General features: G+C 36.8%; 1 protein-coding gene across 4 annotated transcripts in view; it reads left to right on the top strand.

Annotated features, from left to right (window-relative positions):
• The window catches only part of GLRA2 (glycine receptor alpha 2), a 204369-nt gene extending 184348 nt beyond the window's left edge, over positions 1–20021 (top strand). For all 4 annotated transcript variants that reach the window (XM_079123212.1, XM_079123213.1, XM_079123215.1 and 1 more), the window contains one exon: positions 19659–20021. In XM_079123212.1, the coding sequence (XP_078979338.1) occupies positions 19659–19937 (279 nt within the window). In that variant the 3' untranslated portion in view covers positions 19938–20021. The remainder of the gene's footprint in view (positions 1–19658) is intronic.
• Positions 20022–25385: the final 5364 nt, after the last annotated feature.

Genomic DNA, 25385 nt, shown 5'->3' with positions numbered 1-25385 from the left:
TTCAATTCCCAGTACTGAAAAAAAAAAAACTTGGACACAATAAAGATAGCTCCATGAACATTGTTTGTTGGACTCTTAAAAATACGCCCAATTCAATGTCTAATCCTTTACATAATGCACAGTTACCTGTTACTATTTAGGGGGGCTTTTCTTATTCTGTACTCTATATTTTAAATATTCTATATTATAATCTTCAAAATTATAGCAGCAGCAAAGGACTTGCTGCTTAACTGAAACCCTTGGAAATGATTAAATAAAATATTGAACAAGTAAAAGATACTTGAAAGAGAACTTAGAACAGAGTTTCTCAAAACTGGACCAGAACATCTAGAAACTTTGGGGAGGTCACAATGGGTCACAGCTGGGCATAGAATGCTGATTACATCCTTCCTGAACTTGGGGCACCACCTTCAATGTGGTTTGCCCTCTTAAACTTTTTACATTAGCAACCTTCACACTCAATCAGAGACTCCCACAAACATAAGATACCTAAATGGTCACCTAGTTATTGAAACCATCCAATATCTCCAACAAATAGTTGAACTCTTGACTATCTCTAGCAACAAAGAATCCATGACCTTCCAAGGTGGTATGTTCCAGATTCAGTCATACAGTAGTTAAGGTTCATCCCCATACTGAGTTGCATCCTGTCTACTTATAATGTCAGCCAATTATTTCTGATTAGGTCCCTTGGAGCCATTAGTATAAATGTGAATCTGAATTCATAAAATCCCTTCACTCTTTTGAACGTACCTGTCATATAAGACAAGCTCATCTTTTCAAGGCCTGACTTTCTTGTTCCTTCAACAGTTCCTTAGATGGTGTGTTTTCAGGAACATTCACTACTCTGGAAGTATCCCCTTACCCTTTACCCTGCCTTCAATCTGTCCTGTTTATATCTTATGACCCAGCCCTTTCTTTTAATCCAATGGCTTATGGACAACAGTCTATAAGATGGAGTATCAAAAGGTTCTCTCTTTCAAGAATTTGAATGAAGAGTTTCTGATACTCTAATTAGATGACAGTCAGGATTTAAGCTGAACAGGTTTCCATATGACTGAAGCTTGTGTGGCCTGATTGGAACATGCATAAGTAATGAAAGCTGGTATGAGAAAAGTATAAGTAATCATGAACAGCCTTGAAGGATTGTGAAAAGTCTCATTTTTTGACTTTCTCATTGAAGTTCCTAAGCAAGTAACTCCACTCACATTATCAACATCAACATCATGATAATATTTATTGAGCCCACACTATATGCCACACAATGTTAAAGTCAGTTATCTCACTGAATCCTCTCAAAAACCCTATCAGGAAGGTGTCACTCCATTTTATGGAAGAGTAGATTGAGGCACAGAGAGTTGAGTGACTTACCCAGATCCCATACTGGTTATGGTAGATCCAAGATATGAAACCAGAAGTTGTTTCCAGAACCCAGTCTTTTCATGTTTATAGGGCATTGCTTCCATATCTTTGGAGATTCATGAGATTATCTTACAATAATTTTCTTAAAGTGATTTCTTAAATACATTCCTCATTTATTTATACTACCATGAGTGGGTTTCTGTGCTTTGCAACATATCCTCTGTAAGATACAAGATGATTAAAAGATTCTAACTCCTGGTCAGAGGTAAAGAAAGTCCATGTGAGCTACTCTATAGTGGCACTGGAAAATAGGTTCAGTTAGAATGAGGCTGCCTTCACATGGGTTGCTAGGCTATAACATATCCATAATAATCATTCATATACTTTGGAGGTGGTATATTCTGTGATATTATAGAAAGAATGGCATCTAGCTTTCCTTTAATTACTCTAGCATAGCATTACCTCTTTTATAGTACCTTGTGTCCTGTGCATTCCTTACCATAGCAGATATCACATTATATTATAAGCATTTGTCTATAGCAGGATTTCCCAACCTCAGCATTATTGATATTCAAGGCTAGATAATTCATGTGTTTCAGTGGGGGTTGCCTATGTATTATAGGATGTTTAACAATACCCTGGGTTCTACCAACCAAATGCTAATAGAATACATACCCCTCATTGTGACCATGAAATATGTCTTTATACATTGCTAAATGTCCCCTGTAGGACCAAATTGATCCCAGTTGCAAACTATTGGATACATGTTCTCGACATGCTTCCCCAATTCATTCTGACTTCAAGGAAAAGATGCTGTCTTCTTTATCCTTGTTTCTTTCCAAATGCTTGCCACATTATCATGTTCAATAAATCTTAGTTGAATAAAACTATAGTAACTTGCAGTAATACAATTTTTTGTAGTTAAAAGTATAGAATACCAGAATATCGGCATCCATCTGGGTTTCATCAGGAAAGGAGAGACACTAAAAGTTGTGCAAAAGTAGGGGTTTAATATAATAATTAGGGTTTATATGAATGTAGGAGTAACCAGGAGGATGAAGATCTAAAAGGAAATAATCAAAAGATGATACTTGCACCTAAAATTCTGGGTTGGAAAGCAGATGCTCACAGGAAGATCTTGAGACACCACCATGTCTAGTCACCAAAGTGGGAACATAAAGAAGGAGCACATACAAAGGTCAGGAATACCATTGTATCTAACAAAGCAGCCTCAATTGACCCCCAGTAACTCCCAATAATAACGGCTTCTGATACCTACCACCTTCCAGATCTCCCAAATTACTCACATTGCCAAACACTAAACCAAAACCAATCAAGAAGAGAATTCTGGGAAATGAGTTCTGCCTAGTGTTAGAGGGGTGCTTCTATAAGAGTAGTGATATCAGGTAAAGAACAGATAACCCTGCACAGTGCTCACTTTGACACCAAGTGTGTAAGTACAGTATATACAGGGAGACTGAAGCATAAAAATGGCCTGAAGAATTTGGCAGTCAGGATTATCCAAATTAGAAAGCAAGCAAATTCTTGGTGTGATTTATCATTGATGCTACTGCTATTACTGTTTTGTGTTTAGCAGTGGGTTCACTCCCTGATCACCTCTCCCCTCCATCTCAATGTTCACTTTGAACCCAGAACAGATGGCAAATGATGTTAATAATCTAACAGCTCATACTCCAGATGGAAGATGTTCACCTTCATGCTTCTTCAAATTTAATGTGTCTTCTGAGCACTCTACCTAGAGCAAAATTGACAGAAACTGTTAGGAAGGAATTTCCATATGCAAGGCATAGCTACTCTCTTGAGGAATCAAAACATAACTTTGTTATCAGTTTTAAGCTACTCTCTCATATTGCATCTGATATTAAGTGAAAATATTTCTGCTTTATAGAGCATGAGTAGAGAGAAAAACAATTACTTCCAGTCTATTAAAATTATGGTGCTATAGTAAGATTTTGTCCAAAGTAGAATGAAGTATAAATTTTATATAGAAAATTAAATTCAAATCTATATATTTAAAACACATGAACTTCAGATATTGCATGTTCCATGGGAAGTCTAAAACATTTACTATCTAGCCGTTTATAGAAAATGTTTGCTGACCTCTGAGGAGAAGGGGAACAGCAAGATTTGAGTTCTGAGGAGAAGGGGACATTAAAAGAACCTGTAGGGTGAGAGCTACTGGAGAGTTTTGAGCTGAGTTAGTCCTGACTTGACTCACATTATACCAGAATCTCTATGGTTGCTTTGTTCAGAGTAGACATTATGTTGGGAGAAAGGATCTAGGAGTCAGAGAATCATGTTAGAAAACTACTACAATAATAATACAATACTAGTGGGGATAGTTCGATAGCCACTATGGAGGTGGCTCAGACCAGTATATAATGTTAGAGGTGGCAAAAAGTGACTAGATCATGCCTTGAATCTTGAGCTGATTTAATTCCTGATATTTAATATTGCATAGTCTCACAAAGATTCAGAGGAGGCTAGACAATGCAGTCTCTCCATGTGCATATATGTGACCAGCTAAACAGGTGCTCTCAAGTAGAAATGATTTTGCTCCTGTAAGAGATATTAGACAAATGTAGATACGTTTGGTTGTCACAACTAGGGGAAGAGACAAGCTACTGGTATCTATTGAATAGAGACAAGGGATGCAGCTAAATATCCTGAAATGCAAAGCTCATTTCCTGATAACAAATCACATCTGGTCCCAAACACCAAGAGTGCTGCAGTTAAGCAATACTGAACTAAAGGAAAATCCAGCACTGAAAGAGAAAATGAATGGGTCTTGAAGAGAAAACTAGGCAGTCTTAGCACAACTCAACCTCCTATGCCTGGACTCCTGCCATGTGCAGGCTGCAACATTATCAATTCCAAAATTCCTGCTCCTAACATAATTGTTCTCTTTCTCCTCCCTTGTGCACATATTTGCACCTGTTATTGAGGGAAAGACATTTCATGAATAAAAAGCCCTGGTGGCATTTTTTAATAAAAAATAACAATGTGTGATTGAAGCAAAGAAGATTTTATATAATGAAAGCTATATGATACACAGTACCTCAGTGCAAACATTAATTTTTAAAGAGATTTGTGAAGCTATTATTCCATTGATTAGAACCTCAAGACTTAAAACTGATATTTGGTAATAATCATAGATTTATAGGTATTTGACTATCTTTGCCAAACTCAAATGGATGGCATATGAGTTCAAGTACCCTAATATTATACACATACACCTTATTTTTTGCTATGGGTAGTAAAATTTTGAAGCCTAAACTATACGGTGAAATATTTTTATATATCCAGTGTATGCTGACTTTCATTTACCTAGCTTTATTTTTTATTTGAAAAATGCATAAAAGAATCCCTTTATATTTTGGAGGGTCTGTTTATTCCATTTTGTTTTGCAAAGGAGTATACAGTTTCTTCCAAGATTGTTAATCAGGTGTATCTAATTTTCATATTATCTGGTTGCTCACTATCTTATCGGTGTGCCAAATAAATGGACAGTGTTTCAAATATAAATCATAAATACTTCAGTTCTTAAGTGGCATTGTTGAGTTTAGGTTTTTCCTAATTTTATGTACATCCAATATGCAAAAATAGGCCTAAATAAGCAATCCATAAATAAGATGGATTTTCATGTAACAAAAGATTTTGTTCTACCATTCATTTAAGAAGCATTTACTTAATATACATTCAGTGTAAGAAGTTTCAGTCAAGTGTTTTTCTAGGTATTAAGAATATCAAAATAAACAAGGACCCAGTTTTGGTTCTATGAAAGTTACATGAAAGAGGTTGGCATGCAAATAGATGATTTTTTAAAAATTAGAATTTTATAGTTATACATAATAATTGGGTTCATTCCAACAAGCTCATACATGCATGAAATTCAATTTCAGTTCTTAAATAGCTGATTTTAATATGATGTAGTAAGTTTCATTAGGGAGGCATGTACCAGTTGCTACAACAGCTTAGGAAAAAATGGCCCAGGCTCAGACATCAAGAAAAGGCATCCTGACTGGGAAGATGCAGAGTAAAGTCAGAAAGGACTTGAAGGAACACACTAGTTGAAAAGAGGTGAGGGGTATTCCATGCACAGGGAAGCAATTGAACAAAGCCAAAGGTCATGAAACCCAATGAAAGGAGTAGGTATAAGGCAGGACATGGGAGTTCTTGAATGTTATACAAAGGAGAGTGAGAGATGAGAAACTGGAAAAGTATTAAGCCTTGAAATGGAAGAAGTAAACCAATGCCACCAATTCTGCTGCAGCATAAGGAAGGGATGGTTTCATAATTTGTGTGACACAGTGCAAAATGAAAATGTGGGGCCCTTGTTCGAAACACATTATGAATTTCAAGATAGCTATAGCAGAGCAATAAACCAAGAAAAGGACACTTATAAGCACTGGTTCCTGTATAACTGCACAGTGTCCATGCCTATGAGATTGACTCTGGTAGAAGGTATCAGGGTAGGAGTAGGAAAGACACTTATTTGCCTGGGGTCTATTCCCTGGTAGGTCAGAAAAGTCTTAAACATATCAACTAGCTAGAGATTAGTCTCAAGGCAACATATTAACCAGTATTACAGTCCTGTACTCACAAACTCAGGAAAAAAATTACTATATGTCCAAGCGCTTCATCTTGTTTTTTTTGTAGAAATATGTATCCTTTCTTTGAAACTAGAATATAAGACATTTATTTTATTTATTTTTAATAATTTATTTATTTTGATTCATTGTAAACAAATGGGGTACAATTTGTTTCTCTGGGTGTACATGAAGTAGAGTCATACTTGTCTCATTCTGTTATTTTTCCTTTCCCCCACCCCTCTCACCCCTCCTTTTCCTCTATACAATTCATCCTTCCTCCATTCTTGCCTCTCTCCCACCCCGCATTATGTATAATCATCTGCTTATCAGAGAGATCATTCGGCCTTTGGTTTTTTTGGGATTGGCTTATCTTTCTTAGCATGATATTCTCCAACTTCATCCATTTGCCTGCAAATACCATAATTTTATTCTTCTTTATGGCTGAGTAATATTCCATTGTGTATATATACCACAGTTTCTTTATCCATTCATCTTCATCTTAAAGGGGAGGAAATAGAAGAGCAAAACATTTGAAGAAAAGTCCCAAAATCACAAAGATGTGAATTTAGCGCAAGCCTTTTGACTTCAAGCCCAGTATTTTCCTCTACACCTAGGAGATATCAAGGAGACTCAATCTGGAGTGAGAGGGATGGGATGGAAGCTCCTTGGGAGGAAGATTGATCTAGAGGATGCAAAAAGGACTGTCATTGGTAAAAAGAAAGATATCAGCTAAGAGATGATGGTTGTCACCTCTCCTTCCCCAGGAAGCACTATTTATCTGAGCCATTACCCAACATCAAGAGAATCTTTCCAAACATGATTACTGAATAACTATGACAGGCAATGTCATAGGGAATAGGACTACAGACGTTGATACACTCCCAAGAACTCACCCTCGGTTGTGTGAAGACAACAGTGGAAATCAGTTATCAAAGTCCAGGGTGTTTGATCACATATCCTTTAATAGGAAGTCAAGATGTTTATTTTTCAAATGGGAGTTACAACCCCTATTAATAACACATTATATGGCAGTGCTACCAGTGGTTCAATGATATGATTCCCATAGTAGGGTGGATATTGAAGCCTGAGGCAGTGAAACTGTATCTCAGATGATAAGAGAGGATATAAACTGCTCATTTCAAAAAGGACCATTGGCCAGATTACCCTGCATGGCTTACTGTGTTTTTCACCAACATGTACTTGAATGCATTTTTACTTCTACTTTTAAATTGAAAAAGCCAGCATTCAATCAGGAGCACATTCAATCCTATACACTTATAATATTTCTTATCTTAATTTATTCCAGGGATTCTAGGTTTGGATACCTAGCTATTGGAAGTATAAACTTTGGTACAATGATGACTCAAAACCCCTCTTCCAGTAACTGTGCATAATAAATCACTTCACATTTAATGGCACAAAACAACCAATATCTTCTTATGCTTTGGAATTTGGAAAGTGCAAAGTGGGAATGACTTGTCTCTGCTATATAATGTCTGAGGTCTCAGCTAGAAGATTAAAAGCCTGATTATTACTTGATAGCTGGGAGTTAGTCATCCATAAATTTGTTCACTCACATATCTGGTACCTGGATTGGGAAAATTATAAGACTAGAACGGCTAATTAGAATACCTACACATGGCCTTTCCATGTGGCTTGGCTTCCTTCCAGTATGGTGGCCAATAAGCAAAGCAAAGTCTATAGTCCTATGTCACCTTTTGTGAACTAGCATTGGAAGCATTGAAGTGTTACCCCACTGCATTATGGTAGTTACAAACAAGACACAAACCTGCCCAGGTTCAAAGTGAAGGGAAAAAGACTCCCAACTCTCAGTAGGAGGAGCTTCAAAGTCACAATGAAGAAAAAATGTGGATGGGAGCTATGGTAGAGGCCATCTTTGACAAATATATTCTGCCACAGACCAACCAATTGGCACAACAATTAATTTCTCTCCCACATGAAAACATATTTACCTCTACTATCAAGACTTCCAATATTAAATGCACACTTACAAAGAATAGTAAAATGGGCTGGTGACAGAAATGGTCATCTTTATGGATAAACATCACCCAGTCATAATTTGCTAGAGGCAACTTTTCATTGACTAAGGCTCACTACAACCTTTAATTCCTACTGAGCGATTTCCTGTTCCTAACAGAAGGGAGACTCAATTTAATCAAAGAATCTGGATGAGAGATGAAATGGAAAGAACTTTCCCCTGTGTTGTTTTTTAAGAATCCTTTATTTAGTCCCTGTTAGGGCATGAGAGAAAAACCCATGATATGGGATAAACTAAAACCTTTGTTTCATATGTACCATGTCCTTAATTATATTGAAATCATTTTTTTCCATTAGATTTTTTAAAAGGTATTTTTATTGTAAAAAAAAAATGGGATACATCTTGTTTCTGTTTGTACATGAAGTAGAGGCATACCATTTGTGTAATCATACATTTACCTAGGGTAATAGTTTTTGATTCATTCTGTTATTGTTTTCCTCCCCCCACCATTCCCACCCCTTTTTGCCTCTATAAAGTCCCTCCTTCCTCCATACTTGCCTCCCTCCCACCCACATTATGTGTCATCATCTGCTTATCACTGAGATCATTCGTCCTTTGGTTTTTTGAGATTGGCTTATCTCACTTAGCACGATATTCTCCAATTTCATCCATTTGCCTGCAAATGCCATGATTTTATAATTCTTTATGGCTGAGTAATATTCCATTATATTTCTTTATCCATTCACCAATTAAAGGGCATCTAGGTTGGTTGGTTCCACAATCCGGCTATTGTGAATTGAGTAGTTATTGAGTAGTTATGAACATTGATGTGGCTGTAACTCTGTAGTATGCTGATTTTAAGTCCTTTGGGTAAAGGCCAAGGAGTGGGATAGCTGAGTCAAACAGTGGTTCCATACCAAGTTTTCTAAGGAATCTCCACAGTGTTTTCCAGAGTGGCTGCACTAATTTGCAACCCCACCAGCAATGTATGAGAGTACCTTTTTCCCCACATCCTCGCCAACACCTATTGTTGCTTGTGTTCTTGATAATCACCATTCTAATTGGGGCGAGAGGGAATCTTAGGGTAATTTTGATTTGCATTTCTCTTATTACTAGAGATGTTGAACATTTTTTCATATATCAGTTGATTGCTTGTACGTCTTCTTCTGTGAAGTGTCTGTTCATTTCCTTAGCCCATTTGTTGATTGGGTTATTTGTATTCTTGGTGTAGTTTTTTGAATTCTTTATATATTCTGGAAATTAGTGCTCTCTCTGAAGTATGAGTGGCAAAGATTTTCTCCCACTCTGTAGGCTCTCTCTTCACATTACTGATAGTTTCCTTTGCTGAGAGAAAGTTTTTTAGTTTGAATCTATCCCAGTTATTGATTTTTGCTTTTATTTCTTGTGCTATGGGAGTCCTGTTAAGGAACTGTGATCCTAAGCTGACATGATGAAGATTTGGAGCTACACTTTGTTCTATAAGATGCAGAGTCTCTGGTCTGATTCAAAGGTTCTTGATGCATTTTGAGTTGATTTTTGTGCAGGGTGAGAAACAGGGATTTAGTTTCATGCTGCTACATATGGATTTCCACTTTTCCCACCACCATTTATTGAAGAGGCTATCTTTTCTCCATTGGATATTTTTGGCTCCTTTGTCTAGTATGAGAAAATTGTATTTATTTGGGTTTGTGTCTCTATCCTCTATTCTGTACCATTGATCTACCTATTTTGATACCAATACCATGCTGTTTTTATTACTATTGCTTTGTAGTATAGTTGAAATCCTGGTATTGCAATACCCCCTGCTTCACTCTTCCTGCTAAGGATTGCTTTAGCTATTCTGGGTTTCTTATTCTTCCAGATGAATTTCATGATTGCTTGCTCTATTTCTGTAAGGAATGTTATTGGGATTTTAATTGGAATTGCATTGAATCTGTATAGCACTTTTGGTAGTATGGCCATTTTGACAATATTAATACTGCCTATCCAAAACACGGGAGACCTTTCCATCTTCTAAGGTCTTCTTTAATTTCTTTTTTTAGTGTTCTGCAGTTCTCATTGTAGAGGTCTTTCACCTCTTTTGTTAGATTGATTCCCAAGTATTTTATTTTTTTTAAGCTATTGTGAATGGGGTAGTTTTCCTAACTTCTCTTTCTGAAGATTCATCACTTATGTATAAAAATGCATTGGATTTATGATCATTGATCTTATATCCTGCTACTTTACTGAATTCACTTATGAGTTCTAAAAGTTTTCTGGTGCAATTTCCCGGTTCCTCTAACTATATAATCATGTCATCTGCAAACAGGGATAGTTTGAGTTCTTCTTTTCCTATTCGTATCCCTTTAATTTCTTTGGTCTGTCTAATTGCTCTGGCTAGAGTTTCAAGGACAATGTTGAATAGAAGTGGTAAAAGGGGGCGTCCCTGCCTTGTTCCAGTTTTTAGGGGGAATGCTTTCAGTTTTTCACCATTTAGAATGATATTGGCCATGGGCTAAGCATAGATGGCCTTTACAATGTTAAGGAATATTCCCACTATCCCTATTTTTTCTAGTGTTTTGAGCATGAAGGGATGCTGTATTTTATCAAATGCTTTTTCTCCATCTATCGGAATAATCATGTGATTCTTGACTTTAAGTCTGTTGATATGATGAATGATGTTTATTGATTTCCAAATGTTGAACCAACCTTGCATCCCTGGGATAAAACCCACTTGATCGTGGTGCACTATCTTTTTAATATGTTTTTGTATGCAATTTGCTAAGATTTTGTTGAGAATTTTTGCATCAATGTTCATTAAGGATATTGGTCTGAAATTTTCTTTCCTTGATGTGTCTCTGTCTGGTTTAAGGATCAGAGTGATATTGGCTTCATAGAATGAGTTTGGGAGGATTCCCTCCTCTTCTATTTCATGGAATACTTTGAGGAGTATTGGAATGAGCTCTTCTTTAAATGTTTTGTAGAACTCGGCTGAGAACCCATCTGGTCCTGGACTTTTCTTTGTTGGTAGGCTATTGATGACTTCTTCTATTTCATTACTTGAAATTCATCTATGTAAATTGTGTATGTCCTCCTGGTTCAGTTTGGGTAATTCATATGACTCTAGAAACCTGTTGATGTCTTTGAGATTTTCTATTTTGTTGGAGTATAGATTTTCAAAATAGCTTCTAATTATGTTTTGTTATTTCACTTGTGACTGTTGTGATTTTTCCTTGTTCATTCCAAATTTTAGTAATTTGAGTTTTCTCTGTCCTTCTCTTTGTTAGTGTCACTAAGGGTTTATCAATTTTGTTTACTTTTCAAAGAACCAACTATTTATTTTGTCAATTTTTTGTATTGTTTCTTTTGTTTCTATTTCGTTGATTTCAGCTCTGAGTTTAACTATTTCCTGTCTTTTACTACTTTTGGTGCTGCTCTGTTCTTTTTCTAGGGCTTTGAGCTGTAGTCTTAGGTCGTTTATTTGTTGATTTTTTCTTCTTTTATTGAATGTGCTGCATGAAATAAATCTTCCTCTAAGTACTGCTTTCATAGTGTCCCAGAGATTTTAATATGATGTATCTTTGTTCTCGTTTACCTCTAAGAATTTTTTTTATCTCCCTCCTCATGTCTTCTGTTATCCATTCATCATATAATAGTGTATTATTTAATCTCCAGGTATTGGAGAAGTTTCTGTTTTTTATTCTGTCATTTATTTCTCATTTCAATCCATTATGATCTGACAGAATACAAGGTAGTATCTCTATCTTCTTCTATTTGCTAACATTAGCTTTGTGGCACGGAATATGTTCTATTTTAGAGAAGGATCCATGTGCTCCTGAGAAGTAAGTGTATCGCTGTTGTTGGATGGTATCTTTTATATAAGTCGGTTAAGTCTAAATTATTGATTGTGTTATTGACATCTATGGTTTCTTTGTTCAATTGTTTTTGGAAAATCTATCCAGTGGTGAGAGAGGTGTGTTAAAATCACCTAGTATTATTGTGTTGTGGTCCATTTGATTTCTGGACTTGAGAAGGATTTGTTTGATGTACATGGACGAGCCACTGTTTGGGGCATAGATATTTATGATTGTTATGTCTTGCTGATTTATGCTTCCCTTAAGCAGTATGAAATGTCCTTCTTTATCCCTTCTGACTAACTTTGGTTTGAAGTCCACATTAACTGATATGAGGATGGATACTCCGGCTTTTTTGCTGTGTCCATGTGCATGGTATATTTTCCCCATCCTTTCACCTTTAGTCTGTGGGTATCTCTTTCTATGAGATGAGTCTCTTGCAGGCAGCATATTGTTGGATCTTTCTTTTTAATCCAATCTGCCAGTTTGTGTCTTTTGACTGATGAGTTCAGGCCATTAACATTCAGGGTTATGATTGAGATATGATTTGTATTCCCGGTCATTTGGCTCATTTTTATATTTTGACATGACTTGGTTTCACCTTTATTTGGCTATTCCTTTAGGGTAGCTCCTCCCTTTGCTCATTTACATCTTTGTATTTTATCTTTTCCTCATGGAATATTTTGCTGAGAATGTTCTGTAGTGCCGGCTCTCTTTTCGTAAATTCTTTTAGCTTTTGTTTATCATGGAAGGATTTTATTTCGTCGTCAAATCTAAAGGTAAGTTTTGCTAGGTGTAAGATTCTTGGTTGGCATCCGTTTTCTTTTAGAGCTTGAAAAATGTTGTTCCAGGCCCTTCTAACTTTTAGGGTCTGGATTGAAAAATCTGCTGATATCTGTATTGGTTTCCCCCTGAATTTAATTTGGTTCTTTTCTCTTATAGCCTTTAAAATTCTGTCTTTATTTTGTATGTTAGGTATTTTCATAATAATGTGTCTTGGTGTGGGTCTGTTGTAATTTTGTATATGTGGAGTCCTATAAGCCTCTTGTACTTGGTTTTCCATTTCATTCTTCAGATTTGGGAAATTTTCTGATATTATTTCATTGAATAGATTGTTCATTCCTTTGGTTTGTTTCTCTAAGCCTTCCTCAATCCCAATAATTCTTAAATTTGGCCTTTTCATGATATCCCATAATTCTCGGAGCTTCTGTTCATGATTTCTTACCATCTTCTCTGTTTGGTCAACTTTGTTTTCAAGATTAAATATTTTGTCTTCAATGTCTGAGGTTCTGTCTTCCAGGTGCTCTATCCTATTGGTTATGCTTTCTATAGAGTTTTTAACTTGGTTTATTGTTTCCTTCATTTCAAGGATTTCTGTTTGGTTTTTTTTCAGTATCTCTAACTCTTTATTGAAATGATCTTTTGCTTCCTGTATTTGCTCTTTTAACTGTTGAGTGTGCGATCATTCAAAGCCTGCATTTGCTCTTTCATCTCATTATTTACTTCTCTGATCATTTTAATTCTATACATTCTGAACTCCCTTTCTGACATTTCTTCTGTCATGCTGTCATTGGATTTTATTGATGTAGCATCTAGGTTTGTTTGGGACATTTTCTTCCCTTGTTTTCTCATACTGGTCAGGTATCTACCCCTCTAGTAGTGAAACTCTGAGATATTGCAGATTTCCTCTATTGATTTATAGTGTCCCTGTAGATTTCCAATAACTCACCTCCTAGCCTTCAGTAGCCTGAAGTCTTGGAGGAACTTGATAATGCAGTGATACACAAGGAAGCTGCCCCTCTAGGGGTGTTGGCCTTCAGGTGGGGTATATTTCCTGCTGGTGGAAGTGGCGCCTACATTTGTTGACTGATAGTCAGTCAAAAGGGGTACTAGACTGCAGGCTGGAGCATAGCTGGTCTGGACCCGGGTCTCTGGTTCTACCACCCTGGTGGTAAAGCCTCATCTGGCAGGGAAGACTCACCCGGTGGGGTCATCTCGCTGGGCAGCTATTCTCCAAGAAGTTCCCTTCAGTTCAGAACGACCACCTGGCTTGGGCAGCCCTCCTCTGCGATGTTCACTGGGGCCCAGAATTACCGCCTGGGCTTGGGGGCCTGGCTCTGCGAGGGACTCTCTCTCTGAGCGGCCCTCCTCTATGACGTTCCCTGGGGTTCGGACCTACCGCCCAGGCCTGGGACCCTCACTCTGCACCAAAGCCTCTTGCTGGGTGTCCCTCCTCTACAATGCTCCCAGTTGTCCGGGTTCATGGCTTCAGTTGGGGAGTCTCACTGGGCCACTCTACTCCATGAAGTTCCCTGCATTCTGGGACTACTGACCCATCCAGGGAACCTCACGCATTGGGCAGACTCACCTGTTGGCTCTGAGTTGGTCCCGAGTCTCTCAATACCTCCTCTTCTTGATCCTGAGTCCTGTCAAAGGGCCTCCAGTCTCCTGTAGGTGTCTCAGGAAGGGAGCCACCCTTCTAATGATGATGGCCACTCCCTCGGGAATAATTCAAAATGCCTGTACCAGCCTCCGAAGAAGCTGGGGAGCCCCAGCGAGGGTGTGCTGAGTCAGTACAGAGGCAAGTGCAATGTCCTTTAGCAGTAGGGGGGCAGGCAGGCAGGCTCAGCGATGGTGTCCAACCTCAGTGTGGGGGTCTGGGGGGCCAGCTAGCTGCGCGATGGCGTCCGACCTCAGTTTGAGGTGCAGGCAGGCTGGCTCACTCAGCAGTGGCGTCCAACCTTGGCATGGGGGTCGAAACCATTTCTTATAACAAACAATTCACTACAATAAAATTCTGGGGCTGGGCTTGTGGCTCCGTGGTAGCACACTTGCCTAGCACACATGAGGCACTGGGTTCGATCCTCAGTACCACATAAATATAAAGATATTTTGTCCACCTACAACTAAGAAGATATTTAATAAATAAATAAATAAATAAATAAATAAATAAATAAATAAATAAATAAAATTCTAGTGAGTTTTAGGTCTAATTTCACATCTAGACAGGAGTTATTCCAAACACTAAATGAATACATTTTAAAATAAGTAAAACTGATGTACAAAATGAATTAAAGTAGATAATCTCAAGTGAATTACATAGTGCCATGGCAGTGTTCCTACAGAACACAGGATCTGAGGAGATCTTATCTAAGTGGGATATAGAAATTACATGCATTAAAACTTTGACCAGAAGATTCATTTTCTGTAGGAATTTAACAAATCACTGAATAACAAAACAGGTCAGTTAAAGTGTTTATTGCTTACTTAATGAAGATGGTGGATCAGAAGAAATAATTAACTAATTGGGCTTCTCGTTTATTAGAAAACTGGAAACATACACCTAAAATTCTTTCCTTACTGGGAAGATTGAACTCTCCCTATGAATATCCTCAACTAAGCTGTGCCTATAGATTCTTCTTTATTTTAGCTTCAGTTTATTCATGACCCAAAGCCATCTTCATTTTATCCTCATATAGGAATCATGCCATACTACCATAACATTTTATTCTAAACCTGCTAGAAAGGCATTTAGTCATTCAATGTAATACAAAATATTCAAATTGGTTGCAGTTATGTTTTCTGAATCAAAACCATACCCTTTGATGTAGATAATTTAAGCTTCTATATTTAAAAGGCATTGAATGATTCATAATGGTAAATAAGAAGACCCTTAACTAGCATTCATAGCTCCTACATATGAGAAATTAAATGGATAATTTCTATTACAACAGATTTATTTTTGTGGTGGAGAGTTTTAAAGAATTGATTTAATTACCTGTAACTATGCTCAGAAGATGATTTAAAATTCTGTTGAATGAATGAGGAAAGCATTTTCAACTATAGGGAACACCTTAAAATTCCATTCTGCTCACTATTCAGCAAACGTTTATTAAGCACCCACAGTTTATTGTATAAAATAATGATATTCTAACCTAACATCTTTCTATTCTAGCTCTAGTTAATTGAATGAGTTAATCTCTTCAGCTGTCCATTCACAGTATGTGGGGGAAAGGCTATAGAAACTAAATGAATGAGTCAGTCTGAAAATAAACATTTGATGCGTATATTTAGGTTTCCTTTTGTTTCATGTGCTGATAATAAGGTACTACACTTGGTATTTCTTTAGGGGCTCAAGAATTTAAAATAATCTTATCTCATTCAAACAGTGAACTATATGCTTAATAAAGAGTTTCTAAATGTTTTTAAATGTGAGAACATTAATTTGCAAGATTCTACTAATATGGAAAGAAAAAAGTACAATAAACTTAGGTATATAAGGGGAAATGTATGTTGAGTGGTTGTTTCCATTTGAAACTTAAGTTTAGATTTAATAATATAGAATAGGTTCTGCATTTTAGAGAGGGGCATTAGAACTCTTTGAGGTCACTGGATTGTTAAAACTGAAGATACTAAATTCTCATCTCCATGGCTTCTGATTCCTTTGGTCTGAAAGAGGATTGGAGAAGAAGCAAGTATGTGTGTGCATGTGTTTGTAAGTGTGTGTATTATTTTTTTAAAGTTCTCCAACAACCCAAACTGATACCCACTACTTGAGGGCATGCTGGAAATTTTTGGCATGAGGTCCCTGAAGGTCTTGAAAAAAATAAGTAATTTGCCTAAGATCAACATAGTTTAATAGCATTAGAGTCAGGCCTAGTACCCAAATATTTGAATTCCCAATGTGGATCCTGTTAGGGGCAGTTGTGGCTCGTCAATAGCTCCCAGAAAAACACTCGGCAGACACGAGGTCTCACACAAGGAACTTTATTTTATGCGGACGATTCACATCAGCTGGGGGAAAAGGAAAGAAGAAAAGAGAGAACATGGCACATGGTTTCTCTCAGATATTGGAATTTCATGGGCTAGGAGGAACCAATCGTGGAGGAGAATTCTTACAAACTGACTGATGGACCAATGACATATTAGAACGTAACGTGGGAGGCAGGAAGATTATGGCAGAGTAAGCCAGAAATTCCTGTAATGGGAGAGATGGGCGGAATGCAGATTGACAGGTGGTTGGGAGGCAGGAAATTCCTGTAACAGGAGAGAAAGGTGGCTTTATACCTTACAGATCCCTCTTTGCTAAAGAAACTAACACCATTTTTACTTCACCCTCACACTTGTTGAGATCTAATTACCAATTCATAGTTTTTAAAATGTTCAAGACTGTGTATAACCCATATCACAAGCAATGCCCCTCCTCCTAATGACCTGTTTGCTTACTTTCTTGCTAAGCGCTGAATAAATTTTTGGATGGTCATGATAACACTGTAGTGATTAATATATCTATTGATTCCACATTTTATAAAACTTTACTAATTTGAAAGTTTTGTTTCCGTAAAACATATCATTCACATTTTAAAAGAAAATAGATTTAATATTTGAATCTGAGTCTTATTTTAGTCTTCATTATTGAGCTTATATAGCTGTACGAGGGGGAATACTCAGATGTTAGACTGAGTATTCTTTGCCATCTTCCTTATATGATAATGCATTTAGGTTACCCTCTTTCACTGGATTCTGAAGCCCTTGTCTAACTTCATCAACTGTCTGCCTGAACTTAGCAAAATGTTTTCCATAGAATCAATACTCAACAATAAATTGCTGAGTGACACATCCTTTATTACATTTTATTTAGAAATGAGAGAGAGTACCTTGAACAAACTTGTATAAGATAAATAAAAGTACTGCAGGGATGGCTTTATAAAGTAGTAGTTTCACAGTTACTTTTTACAAGAGCTTTGGCTTGATTTTTGTGATTATAAATGGACTGATTAAAGGTTATAATGTTTTTTATTGGCAGCACTAGATGCATTCATTAGTAAGAACTTCTACTATATCAAGTAAATGAGCCTTCTTTTTTTCTACCCTGATTTTTATAGAGACCAGATCTACATGGCAAAGGGTGACATGGAGTGTTTAGCAACTCAAATCAGTGTCAAATTGCATTGCAATATTCAGCCATGTTTATGACTGGCCTCACCAGAGATACCCAATCACAGCAGGCAATGTCAATAAACAAAGGGCCCCAAGGACTCTGTTGAACTCTCTTCTTCTTTTTCAGACTGCAGGTGCCTCCCACAGAGAGCAGCAGCACCTGGCTACTAATCTAGCTAAGTGATCCACATGGAAGCCAATCTGTCCTCCTTTCTGGGATGTGCAGTCACCCATCTGAGCATATATACTATAATCTAATCAAACCATTCTAAAGCCTTTGCCCTTCTCTTTAAACCACATGTTCTCTTACTCCCCATTCTTCACAGAATGAAGTATAATTAACTGAAATACCTCTTCTCACCTTCCTTACCTCTACTGTGATCTTCTGTTGACCTTCCTTACAAAACTCATTCCAATATATAAGATACAGTTTGTCCTTTCCCCACCAGTTGGGTTACAGTTGAGCTTTCATTCATATTATATTAAAAGTTCTGTATTTGGGATACCTTTTATGCCTGAAGGTATTACTGACATGCAGTTAACATTGATGGAATAAAATAAATAGCAGGTTTCTTACGTTTTGGGAAACATGACAATGATTATTATCTGGCAAGGTAAAGCATACAGCAAAGGGTTGCATAATATTGTGGAAGGCAGTGATCTAACTACAAAAGAAGATTCAGTTCTTAACTATTAAGAACTAAGTTTGTACTAAGTAGATCATTTCAACCACATTTTCAACCCACCATTCAACTTCCCTTTTGACCCAACTATATTTCCAGATTCCACACATGTCTCTAAGGCTATTTGCCCTTTACACCTGGAAATAAATATAATTTTCAGTCTTTTATCTTATTCATGTAGAAATAACACAAAATATCACTCACATCAGCTAAAATGACACATTTATTTATTTATTGTGATACTAGGGATTGAACTCAGGGCCTCATGCATGCCAAGGCAAGTACTCAACCACTGAAACACATCCCCAGCCCCACAATGACATTTTTAAATATGGTAGAGATGATTCACTGGCTAAGGAATCAATGTTAAAAGTCAACACTAGAGCCAGGTGTGGTGGCACACGCCTGTAATCTCAGCGGCCCTGGAGACTGAGGCAGGAGGATTGCAAGTTGGAGGTCAGCCTCAGCAAGTTAGGGAGGCCCTGAGCAACTCAGTGAGACCTTGTCTCTAAAGAAAATACAAAATAGGGCTGGGGATGTGGCTCAGTGGTAGAGTACCTCTGAATTCAATCCCTGGTACTAAAAATAAATTCAACACTAGAAAAATTAGCCATGGTGTAATGAATATTTAATCTCTGCTATATAACTGAGATAAACTAGAGAGCCAGAGAAGAAATGGTTTTCATTTTAAGGGATTCATCTTAGACTTAACAATATTAAAGCTAATGTTAATGGAGAAACTGGTTTATGGATGGGCGATGATACTAAAATTTCCTAACTAAGGTTTAGGCATACAGCAGGGGCTGAGTAAATGATATGTTTTTCTTTTTTAATGAATGAATAGATGAATGGTCCCCTTTGTAGATTTACAATGTAATATTAGAATCTAGATAACTAGACTTAAAGCAGTCTATTCAAAAATATGAATTCATAAACTAGATTTTGGGAAAGTAAGTACTGAATATAGTATAGGTATTTGTTTGTTAATTAATTAAAATGACAACAAAAATCATAATTCTTTCCCTTAATTTCTCAGCCTGGAAAGTTAATGAACCATATTTGTTCCATGAATAATGGAGTTGAACTTGAATAGGAATTCCCCATTCCAAAAGCCTCCCACACCACCAGTTAACTGTGATTTATCCTTTTACATTTAAAGGATTTTAAGCCTCTTCCAACATATCTGGCTGACAACCAATCTGTGCTTCCTCTGTCATTATTTTACCAGGAAGAAGATGTTACTCGTGAAAGTCGTTTTAATTTCAGTGGTTACGGGATGGGTCATTGCCTGCAAGTGAAAGATGGAACAGCTGTCAAGGCCACACCTGCCAACCCACTTCCACAACCCCCCAAAGATGCAGATGCTATCAAGAAGAAGTTCGTGGACCGGGCAAAAAGGATTGACACAATATCTCGAGCTGCCTTTCCATTGGCCTTCCTAATTTTCAATATCTTTTACTGGATCACGTACAAGATCATTCGGCATGAAGATATCCACAAGAAATAGATGTGCCCTACAGACCCTGGGACCTTCTTGCCTAAGTTATTGTGCTTGTAAATACACAGTGAAATTGTCTTTATATCACTTGGACAGAGGAGAAGATTAAGGGAGGGGGGAGGGAAGATCATGGGGGTGGGTTTCCTGGCACCTACATGGAAAAAAAGATAAGTTATATGGGCAATGAAGAAAGCTGTTTGCACAAAACTAAGGTGTTGCAGAATCACATAAGCATTATTCCCATTCATAGTCTTAAGCATTGTTCTTTCAGATGATGCATCAATCAGACATGATATGCAGGGTCAAGTTCTCAAGGGCTGATTATTTTTTGGTTTGGTTTGGTTTAGTTTTGACTAATTCTGGTACTGAAAAGTTTGCTTAAAACACATACAGACACATACCCTGAAAATGCTTACCATCTGACCATAGCAAATAGTCTATAGTAAATTGAGGACCAAACTTTTTCAGGAAAATGCTGCCTCATTTTTAAAACAAGCCTCCTGAGCTATGTTCTTTACAATGTCTGCAATTAGTGTTTCACCCAAAAATTCTTTTGTGGGTTATAAGTTATTTCTACTTATCCAAAAACAACAACAACAACTAAATAAACACCAATGACAAAAAAACAGATTTGTACTTTACGGTCTGTGTAGGTGTGCACTTTAATATTATTTTTTCTGTCCTAGATGTAATTTTGGAGTTTGAATTGTGTATTGTGTCATTGATTTGAGAGTGTACCCTTTCAAAAATAAATGCTGATTTTTATTTTAGATCCAAGTTAGCACTATATAAATATATATACATATATATCTTTTGCTTTTGCTATATTTATGTGCAACGTTAAGTGCCCAAGTGTGACTTAGCCATTGCAGCCACTCGGTCACAGTATTTATGGAGATGGTGTGTCCTGAATGGTGTAGCTCAGATTAGCTTGAACTTCCCATTTCTGCTTTCATTGTAGATAAAACTACTAGTCCTAATGTTAACTGACCCATGATTTCTACTGTCAATCCAAGTGAATATCATTTTAAATATTATTGATTAAACTTAAAGAATTTTAAAATTGTACTGTGATTTTCATAACCCGTTGCCTTTTTGGTACCAGAGCTACGTGGTTTGAATCCTGGCTACATGTTTTAAGTAAGAAAAAAAAAAAAGACATATTTTTGCTTACTCAGATAAAAGACAACCTGTAAAAATATAAGGAAATAATTAAATTTTACATGTGCTGTAAAAGGGGTTATTTAAAAATGCATTTGTTCAATTTCAATAAAGCTAAGTGTGCCACAAACTTCTCTAGAGTCTTTCCATTTTTGTTCTATAACATAAACCATTTAGATGACAATAATAACTTGGATTTTGTATCTGGTCTTCCTCAGAAACTTGAAGCACTTATATAGCTATTATATTATTGATGCTTATAATATTCCCAGGAAAAAAGAAAAGTATGTTATTCTCATTGTAGAAATAGGGAAATGGAAGGGCATCATGATTAGAATCTAAAACTGGGTACGTTATATGAGAAAAGGAAATGTTTTGAGGGTAGTGAGAGATAATAGAATCTTAGGGTGAGAAGAAACTTGAGATCAACTGGTCTAGCTACCCATCCTGATTTTGTTGGGAATCAATTTCTAAGATGAAAACAAAATTCTGAAAATCCAAGGAAAGTAGAGGTAACTCTTCTTATCCTTTATAGCATGTCCTTAACCAAAGATATCCACCATAACATTCTCAGAAAGATTCACAAATCAATGTTTATGACTCTGGACCTATTCAAATAATGAATAACTTCCATAAATAAGAATATTTCATAGTGGTTAGAAATATGAATTTTAGAGTCAGAGACAAACTCAGGACCTATCAACAGTACCTTTCTTGGATATGGTACCTGAGTTCTCTACATAGTGCCTGTTTCATAGAACTTCAAGCAGTCTGGGAAAAAACACAGGTAAAATCACACATGACTAAAAAACATAATAAATTCTCAATGACTAAGAGATAAATAATAAATTATTATTTTTATGAATAATACTGGCTACCATCTGAATGAAAGCTTCAGAATGTATACTCTCTGCAAGTTTAATACCATGCTTTTTGTATCGCTCCTAAAACACTAATTTCTTTCTTATTGCTTACTCCTTTCCAAGCAAATAAGGTAAAGTTTTTGTTCTCAATTCTTTTCTTCCCACTGCAAAACAGTAAAATCGAGGTTAAAATGCTTCCCATAATGGACCTGACCCATTATGAATGCTAGGAAGAACCCTGATACTACATATAGCAGGATTGACAGGCATTTTGGGGAGAAAAATCTTAAGCTAAGTGGTCATATTTAACCAATATGTGCACCATAAAATTTGGGAGAGTCAATTCAGCACCCCCCCAATAAAAAGTCAAAAAGCATATCTGCGAGCCACTCAAGTAGATAAAGGCATCCTGGGTAGCAAGAGGAATTCTTGACTTTTGCATGGTTTTCATCCATATTCAGTGAGAAGAACTTGTAAATACACCAATTTGGATTATATAAATAAGATAAACTCACAGGGAAGATACTCTGAGTACTGCATACTCTTGTGAAAGAGGTAATTCTCCTGTAATGTTACTTAAGATTTCATTTCAAACTTTTTTTTCATAATAGTAATTGGAGGAAAATAGTTCAAGAGTAAAATCATGGCTTGAAGAACTTACTACCTGTTTTCATCAGACTGGAAGATTCTGAAAGAAAGTGGTTATGATTTCATGGGCTCTCCACAAGGCCTGACAAAGATTAAATGCCCAATGAATATTAGTACTGTTAATAGGAAAATGTTAGTGAAAGAGGCTATGCTGTGCCTATTGACAAAGTTATGTAAATTTTCCCCCATGCAGAAATCACATGAGGTAACCATCTATTGCCACCATTTTTCACATCAGAATTACTGAGGGATTTGTCTTTTAAACATTTTTAAGTTCCCACCATTTGGTTTTAGGAATACATCAGAATGAGCCAGGCACAGTGACAGAAGCAGCTCAGGAGACTGAGGCAGGGGGATCACAAGTTCAAAGCCAGCCTCAGCAACTTATCGAGGCCCTAAGCAACTTAGCAAGATCCTATCTCTAAATAAAATATAAAAAGGGTTGGGGATGTGGCTCAGTGGTTGAGCACCCCTGGGCTCAATTTCTGGTATCAAAAAAGCAAAACAAAAACAAAAATATCAGAATGGCCCTGCATGGTGATTCACATATGTAAACCTAGCAACTCTGGTGGCTAAGACAAGAGAGTTGCAAGTTTGAGTTCAGTCTGGGCAAGACCCTGTCTCAAAATAAAAATAAAAAGGGCTGGGGATGTTGCTCAGTGGTAGAGCACCCCTGGGTTCCATCCCCAGTACCACATACACACAAGAAAGAATATATCAGAATGATTTAGGATTGAATCTCTTTATGGCATTCTCAAATAACTTGGTCCTAAACAGATACTGCAAACCAGACTAGCTGTAAATGTTTTAAAATCCTTCCAAACAGTGTTAGTATTAAGCTCCTCATCTATGCTACTGAACAGAACTGCCAAATTCTGAAAGCAAAATTTCCAATAAAGATTAAATGAATATCATTTTACATTTCACTTACTCCATTAATATCAAATAAGAAGGCTCTAACCAAAACACAGTACAAAATTCCATATTACATGATTCACAGCTTTAGGAAAGAAAAAAAACTATTCAGAATTTTTTTTAGGTATTACACATCTCTAGTTTAAGCCTGAAGCCAATTTCTGGGATGAGTCTGAATCATACGTCTGCCAGATATTCTTTTAAAATCTTTCAACTTCTGCTTTAAACTTTTTCTTACTTTTGCCAACTTGGGTTTATTTTTGAAATATAATTTCAACTATTCGAGCAATACATGTTCTTCATAAGTCACAAAAAGAACTTAATACCACAACTTCATACCCATACAGTGTTTTGAAAATAACATATTTTAATGTCTACAAAAGCATCTGATCCTAACATTCATCCAAGGGGACCAAATCACAGAGTCAATATCCACCCTTTGATCAATAAATAAACAGAAGACTTATGAATTAAATGTCATGAACAAAATCACCTATCAGATTAAAGGTTAAGTGTCCAGTATAGTCTGTTTCTTAACTCCTCAGACTATGAACTTCCATTATATCTACACTAAGAAAAGCCTGCCAAGTAAAAAATGATGGTACCATTGACCCACCTTCACAACAAAATACATTGGAAAGGAGGACATACAATAGAATACGTACATTGAAAATATCTAAGAGAAATGGCTCAAACTTGTGCAGACAGCATTAAGAATATTTGCAAAGAGACTCAACATCTTGTGTGATTGAATGACCCCACAGATACTTGGGTTGAAAAATAGTCCACCATAATTCAATTGAAAAGGTGTTTATTTCCATTTTGAAGGAGGGAAAATTACCTTCATTTTGTCACACATGTTCCCACATGAGAAAAGATACATTCTTCCTACTCTGGTGCAAATGCATTTTAAAAATAACAAGTAATATATTTCCCCTGAGCTGAGGGGAGTGTGTATTTGATGTTTTTAGACTACAAGCCAGAATTTAGAAAATACATTATCACATTGGCACAAATGATTCATAAATAAGTGAATATATCTTCAAGGAGGAAAGCAAAGCTCTGGGGTGTTCTTTGTGAAAAGTGCACTGCACAGGGCTGCTTCTAGAATGGACAACTTGGTCAGACCTCATGCAGACTAAAGTCTCATTAGAGGTTTCAGTTCCTCAAAAATGATGGAAATAAGAACAAGAAGACACTTCATCAGTGAGGATCAGGACTAACCAGGAGTTTACCAAAGTCAATGGATAATCATTTCAAAAGCAACCCCTGCTTTTTATTTTTTTCTAACCCAGGGATTGAAATAAGGGGCAACTAATCACTGAATCGCATCCCCAGTCCTTTTTTATACTTTATTTAGAGAGACAGAGTCTCTGAGTTGCTTAGGGCCTTGCTAAGTTGCTGAAGCTGGCTTTGAACTTACAATTCTCTTGTCTCAGCCTCCCAAGCTGCTGGGATTATAGGCGTGTACCACTGCACCCGGCTACCCCTGCTTCTTGAGGAGAAAGATTTAGGGACACGGCAGTGGGAAAGGGAGAAGAAATAAAGGGAGGACAACAGACAGGAATTTCCTTTTAAGACAAAAATAAGATCATGTCACTCTGCTTTAACCTTCACCATCTCTCCATCTTACTCAGAGAATAAGCCAGAGTCCTCACTATGGCCACATGATCTGGCTAACTCTCTTAACAAGCCCTCCTGTCCCTTCTCTCTTAGGCATAGTGGCCACCTTACCAATGCATAACTATGCCAAACACACTTCTATCACAGTGCCTTTACATTTGCTGTGGTACCCTCTTTCCCTGGACCAGAGGTTGGCAACCTTTTTCTATAAAGGGTTAGATAGTAAATGGCTTAAGCTTTGCAGGCC

Source organism: Sciurus vulgaris (assembly GCF_902686455.1).
Source record: "Sciurus vulgaris genome assembly, chromosome: X".
Lineage (NCBI taxonomy): Eukaryota > Metazoa > Chordata > Mammalia > Rodentia > Sciuridae > Sciurus > Sciurus vulgaris.
The sequence above is the reverse complement of the archived record's forward strand: the minus strand, read 5'-3'. Positions and strand labels throughout refer to the sequence as shown.